General features: G+C 44.1%; 1 protein-coding gene across 1 annotated transcript in view; it reads left to right on the top strand.

Moving 5' to 3' along the window:
* Nucleotides 1-14,393, top strand: part of LOC306939872 (bone morphogenetic protein receptor type-1B-like) — an 89,112-nt gene that overhangs the window by 55,808 nt on the left and 18,911 nt on the right. The window contains exon 3 of the mRNA XM_079524648.1: nucleotides 4,187-4,542. Coding sequence (XP_079380774.1) covers nucleotides 4,455-4,542 — 88 coding nt within the window. The 5' untranslated portion in view covers nucleotides 4,187-4,454. The remainder of the gene's footprint in view (nucleotides 1-4,186; nucleotides 4,543-14,393) is intronic.

Here is a 14,393-nt window from a genome sequence, read left to right as displayed (position 1 = left end):
CAAAAGACTACTGACTAAGACTACTGACTACTCAAAAGACTACTGACTACTCAAAAGACTACTGACTAAGACTACTGACTACTCAAAAGACTACTGACTACTCAAAAGACTACTGACTAAGACTACTGACTACTCAAAAGACTACTGACTAAGACTACTGACTACTCAAAAGACTACTGACTAAGACTACTGACTACTCAAAAGACTACTGACTACTCAAAATCCTGACATTGTCTGGCTGGATACAATTTACAATTTACAATTTAGGCATTTAGCTGGATGATGATGATGATGATGATGATGATGTCACACTTATTCAACTGTTGCACCCTGGTTGGACCGCTTGCAGCGGACAGCTGTGTTGCCACGGTTATAAACAGCTTTCCAAGACTCTATGATGGCAGCTTTAACTACTGAGCTGCTGAAAATCCCCTTAATTTCACAGTGCTGAGGGTCAGTGTGGCCAAGGGTGGAACATCGCTCATGACACGCATTCCACCGCTGCCCGTTGTAATTCCATCATCTGGGTTCCGCCACAGCATTTTGTTTCACAGGTTAGCAGGGATTGTTCACAGACATCCACCCCGCTCCTCTCCCTGCGTGATGAAAGGTGTTTTTGCTCTCACAGGCTTCTTCTCAAACAGAAACATGACTCATTTCCATGACGTCTTGTAACTTGCAATGTTTCTGATTATGTTCGTTGTTATCAGTTGTGAGACTGACATCAACCATCTTGCTTGAATCTCATATTATTGCATTCTAAAGTTTAGAACATGAAAACGTTGGTTGACCAGCACTGTGCATCTATGATTAAAATAATATATTTATTTTTCTGTATCCATTTTGGGTATCGTGTGCTTGTACAGGAGATCAGTGGGTTCCCAAAAAATTGGGTTGCAGACTCGTAGATCGCCGATTTTCATTACTGTTTTATTTTTTATTTATGGAATTTCTTAGCCTTTTATTTTTTTATTTATGGAATTCTCTAGAAATTTTCTTTAAAACTTTAGATCATTATTATTTTTTTTACTTTTTGAAAATATATCTTATATCTATAAATGCACCAAAACTCTGTGTGTAATCCATGTAACTCAGTAAATGTTCGCCCCACCGACTTCAAATTCGGCACACGCCCTCCACGTCACCACGGGGGGTGGTTGCAGTGCCCAGTTTCGAGTTGGGCGGACCCGGACCCAGAACCGCCACAAAAGGCCTCTGCCCGGGCTCTGGCCAAGGCCCCTGCCCAGTGGGCTGGCCTGTTTCATTATTCTGATATATTCTCCATATATGGGCATAAAAGGGACATAATATCTCGGTGGGGCATGCATCTCTTGCATCGTTCCAAGTAGGCCAGTGCCCAATGGGCACCGCTCTAGAGGCCCCACGGGCACCACTCTATTATACAGTATATAAATTCGTGACTCATATAAAGGCAACCCAAAAATGTGTCCCGACCCGCTGTTTGGGAAACGGTGCTTAATTCTCACCACTGGAGCTCAGAAGGCTGGCTGCCCTGAGAAGGCAGGCTGCTGCATGGCTCCATGCTGGGGGTTTGATGGAGCGCAGACGGCTGTGTGAGGTGCACTGACCCATTCACATTTCTCCCCATGAACTCGTGCTCAGTAATAGTCTGACTTATTACATCTCCACGCTGTCGGGTGGAAACCTTGTATGTGCATATTCTATAGCGCACTGTGCAATACAAACATGATACATGAGTGCGCTCCCAGTGCGCACATCCCAACGCACCCTTAGTCACAAGCTCTTATTAACCCATTTAGAGCATTTAAGAGAGTTAAAAACATTCACTTTGAAAGAATATATATTCAAAGATTTGCGCCACATTTTTACGATTTTTCAAAAATAGCAGACTTACAAGCTCGTAGCGCGCCACTCGGTGGCGCGCTATGAGCTTGTAGATCTGCTATTTTTCAATAGCTGAAGTATAACAGAATGCTTGAAACACCAAAAGGGGTCCCGCCCAAAATGGGTTAAGGTAAAACCTTTCATTGGTTCAATTTGTATTTAACCCAGAGACAGACTTAACCACTTTCACTTGTGTGAAGTGAGTTGAAATACGTATCTACTGATACAGATATAATCCATAGCAATGTCCAAATCAGTATAGTGACAGTGACAGCCAAGAGGTGGAAGACCAGACGAGAGAAGGGGGTTCTGGGAACTGTTGTTCCACCCAAGCAGTCATAGGCCTTCTGGGGAGTAACAGGTGCGGGGAGAACTGACGGAGTCCATTTGGTGTCATCTATTGTCAGGTTGTTGTTGTTGTTGTTGTTACCTCCCTGTTACAGCCTTAACACGGTCCAACTTTACTTTTGTTCCGTTCCCCGCACACCAGCCACCATTTGGAATGAATAAAAACATGTGGCCACTGTCTGAAAAATGCTGTATTTTTGAAGTTTGTCAAGCTGTTTTTCAGTTTTTCTTTGATTTCTTTTATTGTCTCTGTTTTTGTTATGTATTTTTATTTTTGTTTTCTTGCATTCACATTTATGTTTGATTTATGTTTCATTGTTCATGTTTCATTTTTTTAAATAAAAACAAAGCAAGGGGCCAATCAACGCTTTCACAAATCTTCTCATACTCACAGGGACTTCATGTGTGAATTCAGTCATCTCTCTCTCTCGGCTGTTTGGTGTTTTGTGTGGGTGCCCTTGTAGACTTGATGTAATCTGGCTAATAGCTGAGTTAATCCTCTTAACTTGTAACCCACATGAGACTTTCGCTGGTGGAATTTTTGTCCCTATTGTGTGTGTGTGTGTGTGTGTGTGTGTGTGTGTGTGTGTGTGTGTGTGTGTGTGTGTGTGTGTGTGTGTGTGTGTGTGTGTGTGTGTGTGTGTGTGTGTGTGTGTGTGTGTGTGTGTGTGTGTGTGTGTGTGTGTGTGTGTGTGTGTGTGTGTGTGTGTGTGTGCACGCACATTCATTTGTGAAATATGTGTGTGTGCTTGCCTTCATGTGTCATTGTATTTGCACACAGGCATGTGTATTTGCATGCACACACACACACACACTGTGTGTGTGTGTGTGTTCTGGATTAGGGTGAGTGGAACTACGGCGGTGCCTGGAGGTGTGAGTTCTAATCACCTGACGTGTGATGGGCTGATCCCTGTGTGTGTGTGTGTGTGTGTGTGTGTGTGTGTGTGTGTGTGTGTGTGTGTGTGTGTGTGTGTGTGTGTGTGTGTGTGTGTGTGTGTGTGTGTGTGTGTGTGTGTGTGTGTGTGTGTGTGTGTGTGTGTGTGTGTGTGTGTGTGTGTGTGTGTGTGTGTGGTGTGTGTGTGTGTGTGCAACATAGCTGTTGAAACATTCCGTAATGAGCTCTGACACAGCTGTCACACATAGACAGGCTTCACACAAGACATCACGGTAGGTATAGGATATATGCCTGTATCCAGTGGTGGAAAAAGTAATCGAATGTTTTACTTAAGTAAAAGCAATAATGCAATGTAGAAATTGTGGAGTAAAAGTACAATATTTGGATCCAAGAGGTAGTGGATTAATTAGAAATACAAGTATTGGATATACTGTACTCAAGTAAATACTTTCCACCACTGCCTGTATCCCCTGCGTGTTTTAACTGTGGCTGGAGGCAGTTTGCTGCTGAATTCATACACAACGGCGTCGCACTCCAACAATGGCCAATCTCCTCAGAACACGTTTTCGGCACGCAAAGCCGACGCACAACAACGTAAATCACGCTTTAAATGTCTGTTCTCATGCTTTACTCTGCGTGCCACTGCCTGAGGTCCATATACTGTTCATGCCTCTTCTCATCCCTGGTGCCCCTCTGCCACTTTTGGTGGTGTGTGTGTGTGTGTGTGTGTGTGTGTGTGTGTGTGTGTGTGTGTGTGTGTGTGTGTGTGTGTGTGTGTGTGTGTGTGTGTGTGTGTGTGTGTGTGTGTGTGTGTGTGTGTGTGTGTGTGTGTGTGTGTGTGTGTGTGTGTGTGTGTGTGTGTGTGTGTGTGTGTGTGTGTGTGTGCGTGCGTGCGTGCGTGTGCGCGTGTGCGGGCACACATGCACATAAAGCTCAGCTGTTCTGTTGTTTGCCCCATGAAGTGGTCAGAGACAGGGTTGGCCAAATAGCACAGCTAGAGAGCAACTAAGTGACAACCTCCTCCCCCTTCTCTCCACCCCCCCCCCCCCTCCCCCTCTCTGTCTGTCTCTCTCCCAGGCTGTCAGTGTGGAGCAGGTCTGGAGGCTGCAGGGTGTGTGTGCGCTGTAGGGAGTTCCTGAGAGAGCGGCACAGAAAGAGAGCGAGAGGACTAGCGCTCACTGGCTCTCTACTCACTCACTCACTCACTCACTCACTCACTCACTCACTCACTCACTCACACCAATACACAGTCTCACACCCCCTCTTTGCGCGGGCGTGTTTGCTGTGGGCAGCATCTCAGGGATTTATTTACCGAAAGGCAGGCAACTGGACTATCGCTGGCAGGATGGTGGCGGTGTGGTGGCATCGCGACTTGGCTTGGCGAACCATCCTCCTGGTGACTGGACTGGCATGGCTGAACCGTGGCACTGATGGTGAGTTTATCTGTCTGTCTCTGATGCCCCTGTCTGCATGCTCTTGTCTACACTGTTATCATATCATACGTATGTCAATATAGTGCAAGATCCTCACAGTTGATTTAAAATGATTCTCAGGAATCCAGGATTTTGCCTTGTGTAAGAATGGTACAGCCCAGACCTATAATTAATTACTGCTCCTAATTTGTTTTATTCAGTATACAATGACTACATCTTAACATCAAACTAACTTGGATGTTATACTTTGTTGCTATCACATGCTTATACAGTACCTTTTCCTTTAGCCGCTGTGGGTGATTTCTGTTGAGCTTATCAAGTTGGACTTATTTCAAAGTAATGTAGGTAATTAATGATGTAGTACAAGAGTTGGAATTATTAGAGTTGCACTTGTCACACCTGCCAAGGCTTCATAAAGTCGAGGCATGTTTTCATGGAGTGGTTTGCAGGTTGAGCATGGCAGTTGTTGGGTGAGAAGTTGCTTTTGCTAGCTGTGCGGCTGGCTGGCTATTTTTTGCCCTCTGGTATTTATGATGGGCAAAAGCTATTATCATCTCTGCGGGGAGTAGCATGTGTGTAAGTGGCCTGGCCTGTCCTCTGCCTTGTCCTCCCCCCCACAGTTATGTTTTAAGATAGACAATAGACATCCAGTTGTCTTTTACAATGAAATGTCATTATGTCAACAGAGTCATTGGCCCATAATGCCTGATTTAGACTTGGCGGTGTACCTTGTCGCGCACGGGAAATAGGAGATCTACAAGCTCACAAAATGTTGCAGCTTGCCACGTGTGAACTTGTACATCGTCTATTTTTCGTAAGAGACACGATGCGCAAACAAATTATGAATCATGCACTTTTTAGATGTGGTTGTTATTGTGAGAAGCTGAGAGTTGATGTGGAATATGACTTTTGTTCACAGCAGTGTGTCAAATCACCTTATCTTTCTTTCTGTCAGTCGTTTCATTTTCATTCTCACGTCATGCAGAGTATACTGTACACTTGCAGCAGAGTATACTGTACACTTGCAGCAGAGTATACTGTACACTTGCAGCAGAGTATACTGTACACTTGCTGTAACATTATCAGTCAAATACAAGAACCAGACAGCAACTAACCATAGAATCAGACTAATAGACTAAATACAAAATAAATAAATAAAAGAAAGAAAGAAGACAATAAATCATCATCAGTATGAAGATTTTGCCCCTTGAGCATCACTTGGATCCCAAAGTTACAAAACCTCTTGATTTAGTTTCAGCATAGTCTTCTCTAATATACTCAAATCATGGTCTGTTTTATGGTTGTTGTTGTCGTTGTTTTCTTTTTTTTAGGATATGGCAGTTTAATGAACAAAACAATAATTTCCATTGTTATCGACAGTCCAGTTAGTTTTGCCATAATGAACCTGTAGTTGTGGCAGTAGTGCTTGTTGCTGCTGGACGGATGGGCTTGACCTGAGCACAAGTGCTCAGTCGTCACACACTTGTTAAGAACACAGTTGGGCGCCAAGCTGTAAAACCAATCTCACAATCTGTTGGATGTGTGAGACATGGCACGCACGCACGCACGCACGCACGCACGCACGCACGCACGCACGCACGCACGCACGCACGCACGCACGCACGCACGCACGCACGCGCGAGCACACACACACACACACACACACACACACACACACACACACACAAAGATCTCTTTCAGATCAGATCAGTCTCTCTGATATGATCACTATTCTTTCTCTTAAATGTGTTTACATTCTCCACACACATGATCACCACCTCAGACGCTCCCCATACAGCTTTGCTTCAGTATCTGCCTGATTCCACTGATTGTATTGCGTTAGCAACAGTGGATTTGTTTTTCAGCTAACATTTCTGCTTTGGTGAACCTGTGGGGGTTTTAAAGAGTAAAATAGCAAGATCTTGAACACCTTCTGAAACCTCTGGTCATGACAGGCCTGCAGTGACGATCACAACATTGTACTTCTAATTGTACTACAAATCATTGCAGTTAACAATTTAATTGTGTTTTGGCATTGAACATTGGAACATAAAAAATACATTTCTGTTTAGCTTTTAGGCATCATAAACAAAAAGAATGCACACAGAAGTCAAATAACTGAATCACTTTTTTAGAAAATGGTGGAACTAGCCGATCTACAAGCTCACAACATGTTGCATCATGACAAGGCGTTGTGAGCTTGTAGATTTACTATTTCCGCGATATTTAGTTTGAAAAATGTTCAAAGTGGAAATTATTATGATTATTATGTCAATTACGCAACAATAATTGCGATTATCTGAACTAATTGCAATCAGACGGCCTACCTCTGATGCAATGAGCTACTGTATTGTATTATGTCAAAAAGGGACATGCCTCAGGTGGCCTCCCACGTGTTCACACCACATAGTTGTGAACTTAGTAGACCTTGGATGTGGTCCGAAGTATTCCTTTAATATGAGAGGTGAGTGATGATTCATCTGAAGTATTCCTCTAAGCAGCGACACCAGGCAGTATCACACGACCAGTTCTGAAATGTATTAAACAGAGAATATATTGTATTTAGCTGCCCCCGCGTCACATTAAGTGTCATAACGGATGTAGAAAGAACTGTAACAGTGTATCATTGTGGGAAAGGTACACAACAAAACCGCTTGTATGTACTGCTACTGTTGAGGTTCTGATATTCATACTTCATCTTGGAATGCTGTGTTGAGGTTCTGATATTCATACTTCATCTTGGAATGCTGTGTTGAGGTTCTGATATTCATGTGGTATGGACCAAAAATGCCAAATACCTAAAGTGCACCAGGAATCAAGGCCAGCCTCAGTTGTTGGTGCAGGTCAGTTTTTCACAGTTTGTCTTGAAATACTTTGGTGGATGGTGAATGTGGAGTCAGAGAATGTCTCCTGTGGGGACTGTGTCAACTGAAACGTCTTAACTTCTCATCCAGACTAAGGCCAGTGTGTTAGTCAACTGTAAGACATTATGCATACATACTGTAAGACTCTTATGTCTCTTGTAATAACAGATGTGGAAATCAGATTGGCAGATTGACAAACTGAAATGTGTTGGGAGACACAAGATCCTGTGCTTCATATTTTCTCCAAGTCTGTAGAAGAACTAGAAGCATTGAAAATATGTACCAGCTAAAATAAACTTCTTCAGTCCCACTGCTTCACTTCAATTCTGCCAAATGTCTCAGTCCACTGCCAATAATTCTGATTCATACGGCATTGTATGAAAATGTCCCACGTTGAAAATTACCGATCTGGGGGGCGTCCGCTGGCCTAGCGGTCGAGGCGCATACCACATATAGGCGTATGCCTGACAGCGTGTCGCGGGTTCAAATCCCGATCCCGACGACCTTTGCTGTGAGTTATTCCCAGTCTCTCTCTCCCTGTTTCCTGTCAATCTCCATGCACTGTGTCCTATCAATAAAGGCAGTAAAGCCCCAAAAACTTAAAAAAAAAGAAAATTACTGATCTAGCTAGCTTATCTACTAGTGACATAATGAGTCAGAAAGTAATGCGATGTGAGCTTGTAAATCCCCTATTTTGGCGCTAGACATCGCCATACAATGACGTAGAAATCACACTTTAAGCCCAACACACACAGTCTGTGAAGCGGGTGCGCAGCGACGCGGCACAGTATTGCCGCGCGTCATAGCCGCACAGCAACACCCACAGGACGCGGCGTGCTACCGCGCGGCTGGCCAGCCACGCCCACGGATTCCCGGATGGAGGCCGCGTGGCAACGCCTGGAAAATAGAACAGCGGCGTATCGGAGCGTCAGGCGAGGCGTGAGCGCGCGCCAGCGCGCGTCTGACGCTGCCGGTGTGGGATAGGTCCATTGAAAATAACGGAGGCGGCTGTTTTGACGCGCGGCGTTCAAAGACGGTGTGTGTTGGGCTTTAGCCTCCCCTTGAATTTTCTCCATCTTCTGTGCCCTGTGCATGCCATGCATGGGACTGATCTTTCAAGGGTCTCCATCCCAAATGAATAAAACACATGGGAGGCTGCTCATAAATCTAGAGAGTGTGGATAATTTACCACCTGTTTCTTTATGTTGATGGTGTGCAACTGAAAATAGAACCTCTCAGAGAGAGATATTCACTAGCATTTTTTCTGTTTTCCTCATAGAAGATAGAAAGCCCATATACTATTGTAAAGTCAAAGTCAAGCTGTCTGTGCCGAGAAATGACAAGTCACTTCCTTCATATTGGCATTTTCTCCTACTTTGTTCCATGTTTGGTAGACAGAATTGCTGAGTGACTGAAATCGTAGTCTACTGGCGCCGTGGGCGATGATATGAGTACCTACCGCCAGTCACGGAGAAAGCCTCGGCCACAATAAGCCATCACTTAAAACACTGATATCCAATTCAAATGAACAAAACATCCCGTATAATTTGAGACGGAAAGATGGCACGCGTTACGTGGCAGCCAGGAGACCGACTGACATGCGGAGAGTGGCTGTTTAAAAATACGAGCTCTTAATGCCTCTCTCGGCCTTAGACTGAGAAATGTAGACGGATGACAACAAGGTCACGCTACCACGATCCTTCTCTGACTGTTGGGAGTGACGGGCAGAATGAACAGAGCTCGGGGAGGACAACATGCTTCTCTCTAGTCTGTGGGGTGATTTCATTCACTGTGTTGTCAGAGAAACCCCATGAGATGCTATAGTGACATTTTTATGACCATCCCTTGGGCTCATACACTCACTTTCTGGCATTTATACGATTGTTCACGTTGTTATAGTTCACTTGTGTGCAGAATGAGGAAACAAATGTCCTTTAAGAAAGACTGCCTTGCCTTAGAACTAATGGAGTTGGCATTTATGAGATCAGATAAGAGGTAAATGTGAAGCACAGTACTGTAAGTGTAGTCATTGTAAAGGAAATTAGTATTTTTCTTTTCCCTGCTCAGTGGCCTTGTGGTTAGAGTTAATCGATTATAAAAATGATTTAATAAAATTAAGGATAAAATGGGCTAATCTATTTGTTGATTGAAAAATGTTTTAGTTTCTCAATCAGATAATAATATTCCATACTTACAGCGCTAATTGCAGGTAAGTCTCTGCAACATACTAGCGACAGTATGTGTAAAAGAAAGGAGGAGTATTTTCTGGTCCCTGGGCGGGGGGGTGTTCACCCAGCTGATGGCTGCTCAGATGGCTATGATGTCTGTTTTATAATTAGGGGTTAAGTATGTTGCTCAGGGACACTCCGAAACCTATACTGGGCAAGCCAGGGGCCAAACCGTTGACCTTTTGGTGAGTCAGGGATTCATTTCGGTGAAATGTGAGGACACATTCTTTTATTTTTTGGCTTTTCTGCCTTTATTGATATAGTATCAACTATCAAGTAAAGACTGACAGAAAAGAGGGAGAGAGAGAGACATGCAGCAAAGGTCGTCATGAACGGGACTCGAACACGCAACGCGCTGTCAGGCCAAAGCCTATGCGCCTGGACCACATTTGCATCTCTCTTCATTACATGGACCCTATGTGTCGTAAAATAAGGTCCTAGAGGGTTAAATGGGGGTAGAGGATCAGAAAGTAAAATCTTTTTTGGGGGGGGTTATGAACGTGTGAACATATCAAATCAACCCATAACTCTAAGATTTAAATTAACACTGAAGATTTGGAATGTCTACAACTCTACATTGCCGCAAAGGAGTTTTGTGATAATTTATCCATTTCTAACTGGAGAGTTAAGCCTAACCCTGTGTAACCAAATTGATCCATACATCTCAAACCACGTTCAATCTGGTGCTCTTTTGGGCATGAAAATTGTCAAAAAGAAATAGACAAAAAATAGCAAACAACATATTTATATATGTTGATCTACAAGCTCACTATGCATCACGAGGTGAGCTTGTAGATCGGGCTATTTCTGTGCGACACCGTCCACAACAGGGCTTAAGTGGTTGAATCAACAGTGAGGGTTGGACTGTGTACCGTAGGTCCCAGGCAGGGCCTTCAGCCTCCTGTGAGCTGCTTCCTGTCAGGATGTGGATTGGGTTCCCCAAACACAACCTGATCCCTGGGCAGATGTGCTGCTCCAGTGGTGCCGGGGCATGGGAGCCCAGGCAGTGTGCAGCCGGTTCGTGTGTGTGTGTGTGTGTGTGTGTGTGTGTGTGTGTGTGTGTGTGTGTGTGTGTGTGTGTGTGTGTGTGTGTGTGTGTGTGTGTGTGTGTGTGTGTGTGTGTGTGTGTGTGTGTGTGTGTGTGTGTGTGTGTGTGTGTGTGTGTGTGTGTGTGTGTGTGTGTGTGTGTGTGTGTGTGTGTGTGTGTGTGTGTGTGTGTGTGAGCTTAAGCCTGCACCTGTGATTTTGGAGGAAGTATAAAGCAGAGAGGTATTTACTGGTGACATTGGCAATTTGGGCGTGTGTGTGTTTCAAATTGAGCTTGTATACAGAGCTATTTCTTTGCAAATCTGTACATTTTTTAGCAAGTTTGTATAGTGTGGCTAGCCACACATGTGTTTGTCGGGAGATGCGTGCCAGTAAGCCACAGAAGTATACTTCCACTTGTTTGGAGGGGCCCAAACAAGCCCAAAATGGGCCCAGCCGCTGGCTGGGCGCCAGGCTACAACATTAGTCCAATCGATCCAAGCCAGAAACACAATCGATCGATTGATCATTAAAACAAATATGCTCTGAATGTTTTTGACAGCTGCCATGTTAAGTGGTCACACGGGTGGGCCGCGATATTTCCTACCGTATACCTAAATGAACCCTACCGTATACCATGAAATGAACCCTACCGTATACCTAAATGAACCCTACCGTATACCATGAAATGAACCCTACCGTATACCATGAAATGAACCCTACCGTATACCTAAATGAACCCTACCGTATACCATGAAATGAACCCTACCGTATACCTAAATGAACCCTACCGTATACCATGAAATGAACCCTACCGTATACCTAAATGAACCCTACCGTATACCATGAAATGAACCCTACCGTATACCATGAAATGAACCCTACCGTATACCATGAAATGAACCCTACCGTATACCTAAATGAACCCTACCGTATACCATGAAATGAACCCTACCGTATACCATGAAATGAACCCTACCGTATACCATGAAATGAACCCTACCGTATACCATGAAATGAAGCCTACCGTATACCATGAAATGAAGCCTACCGTATAATGAACCCTACCGTATACCATGAAATGAACCCTACCGTATACCATGAAATGAACCCTACCGTATACCATGAAATGAACCCTACCGTATACCATGAAATGAAGCTTCCTGCCTTTTGATCCTGCATATTGTTCAATAATTCAGGACGGGTAAATGTTTTGTGCCTTATCTATTTGTAGAAGTTTGACACTCACTTACGTCTGTGCCTTTGTAAATAGGTCTTTAGTTGTCTCAGAGTTGAGAAATGTAGAAGTTTGGAGTGCACTGAGCTACATTATGGGTGGTGAGTGATGATTCAGTTGAGTATTCCCAATTTATATAGCACTGGTCACAGTTATATCGGTATGCTTCTGCACAGATGAGAGTGAATCAGTATAATTATGTACTGGTCAAACACAGGTCTATCCTAAGATACAGTATGTTAACAATAGCCTGTGATTTCTGTCGAAAGCAGGAGGTGGATCCTATTGGTTCACCAATCTGAGCACCCTCCCCCGCCCCAGTTCTCCCCTCCCTGCCCCAGTCCTCCCCTCCCCTCCCCAGTCCTCCCCTAATAATAACAGTGTTTGACAAATACTCTGTGGTAGTACAATACACAGTAGTACATTCAAGGCCATTCATAACCTCGCCCACCCCATACCTGTCTGACCTTGTTCACGTTGACATTCCCACCCGGTCTGCCTCCTCCATCAAACTGAAAGTCCTTCCAGCCCGTCTGTCCACCATGGGGTCAACAGCTTTAAGCCGCTCTGCCCCTCACCTCTGGAATTCCCTCCCCCCTGATATTAGAAACATGGACTCAATCACCATAATCCAAACCCACCTGTTTAGGCAGGCATATGGCTGACCTCTGTGTCTATCTGCTGCAAGCTGTACTATACTTTATTACTTTTGCTTTTAACTTTTGCTTTTGCTTTTAGCTTTTTGTGTATTAACTAACTGTTTTTGAGTGGTGCAACCTACGGAGCTATGTGTGTGGGTGGCTGGGTAGCTGGCTGGGTATGAGCACGAAAGCAACATGGTTGTTTTTCACCACCTGTGAGCAACCTAACGCACACACAAACACACACGCACATATTAACTGTATATATGATGCTTTCGGGTGTGCCAGTACAGTACAGTACAGTACAGTACAGTACAGTACAGTACAGTACAGTACAGTACAGTACAGTACAGTACAGTACAGTACAGTACAGTACAGTAGAGGGACTGCCGCACGGTAACTCTGTCATTTCTCAACCATTTCGGACGCAGGGCGGCTCGGCGGAACCGGGCCGGCACCCTGGGTGTGTTCCTGTGGTCTGGAACCCCCCCCCCCCCGGAAACCCCCACACAGAGTTGCACCACTCACTTCACACGGGTGTGATTTTTAACCTTGAGTGCCTTGAAAGGCGCCTTATAAATAAAATGTATTATTATTATTATTATTATTATTATTATTATTATTAGTAGTAGTAGTAGTAGTAGTAGTAGTAGCAGCTAGCTACAACAGTTCAGAATCTCAACTAACTGAGCAACAATCAGCTAATCTGATTAGCACTGTTGCTGGCAGCCATTTGTCTGAGGTCAGGGTGGGCTCTTCCATACATTCCATACACCTTCCATACATCTGTAGGGAGTGGCGTGCCCCTCTTGCTCCTCCTTAAAAGCACTCTGGTCACGGCCAGAAAAGAAAACCAAGAACAGGTTGATGGAGGCCTTACCGTGGAAACAGATGACCTGCTGGACGTGAAGCAGTTGAGAGGGATCAGACAAATGAATGGAGGGCTGTATGGGAGACATACGTAGGCGGTTGCGCGCACATGCGGTATATATATATATATATATATATATATATATATATATATATATATATATACACGATATATACTGTAAGACTGTATCTATCGTATATATAGAGAAAGTGTCTTGTGCTTAATTACTGTACGCTATACTGTACTGTATGTCAGTGTCCATGTGACTTTAATGTAACTGAGCCCTGCCATAATATTAATGTTAATCTAATTCATTGAAGTTGTGTAAATTACTTCCATATAGTTTAATTGGCCATGTGTATGCATGTGTATGCATGCAAAAAGTATGTGTGCCTACCAGCTGCATGGGTAGCGACTCAGCGAGAGGTCACTGACTCAACCCTTGGCTGGCCCAGTCTATGTGGCCCTGAGCAAAACACTTAACCCTTAACTGCTCCCAGGGCAATTAACAAAGACTCCCGCGCTGCTCCTAATAGTTAGGATGGTTAAATGCAGAGAATGAATTTCAAATACGTACAAGTGTCCTTGAGAAAAATACCCCAACATGCAAGTAATGGCAAATGGACTCCATTTGCGGACCACTCAATAGTGCTTATAGTTTACAGCCATTCATATTCAACATATTACACATTAATAACACATGGTTCACCTTCACACACCGACGATGGAGGCAGCTATCCAATACCCAACATGCTAATCAAGAGCAGTTATAGGGGTTCAGACAGTGTCTCGCTTGCTTTGACATGAAGTCAGGAGAACCTTCCAGCTCCCAATCTCGAGCCCGTTGGCCTTTGCCGCATGTCTTCCCCCCCATCTCTCTCCCCCTTTCCAGTCCAAAACATTACTGTACCCTATCAATAAAGGCAAAAGCAAAAAGAATATCTTAAAAAAAAAAAGAAGAGCCCAATGTACACACACTTTGTA

The sequence above is a fragment of the Electrona antarctica genome, assembly GCF_951216825.1.
Source record: "Electrona antarctica genome assembly, chromosome: 16".
In the NCBI taxonomy this organism is placed as follows: domain Eukaryota; kingdom Metazoa; phylum Chordata; class Actinopteri; order Myctophiformes; family Myctophidae; genus Electrona; species Electrona antarctica.
Note: the sequence above shows the minus strand (reverse complement) of the source record. Positions and strands in the feature narration are given on the sequence as shown.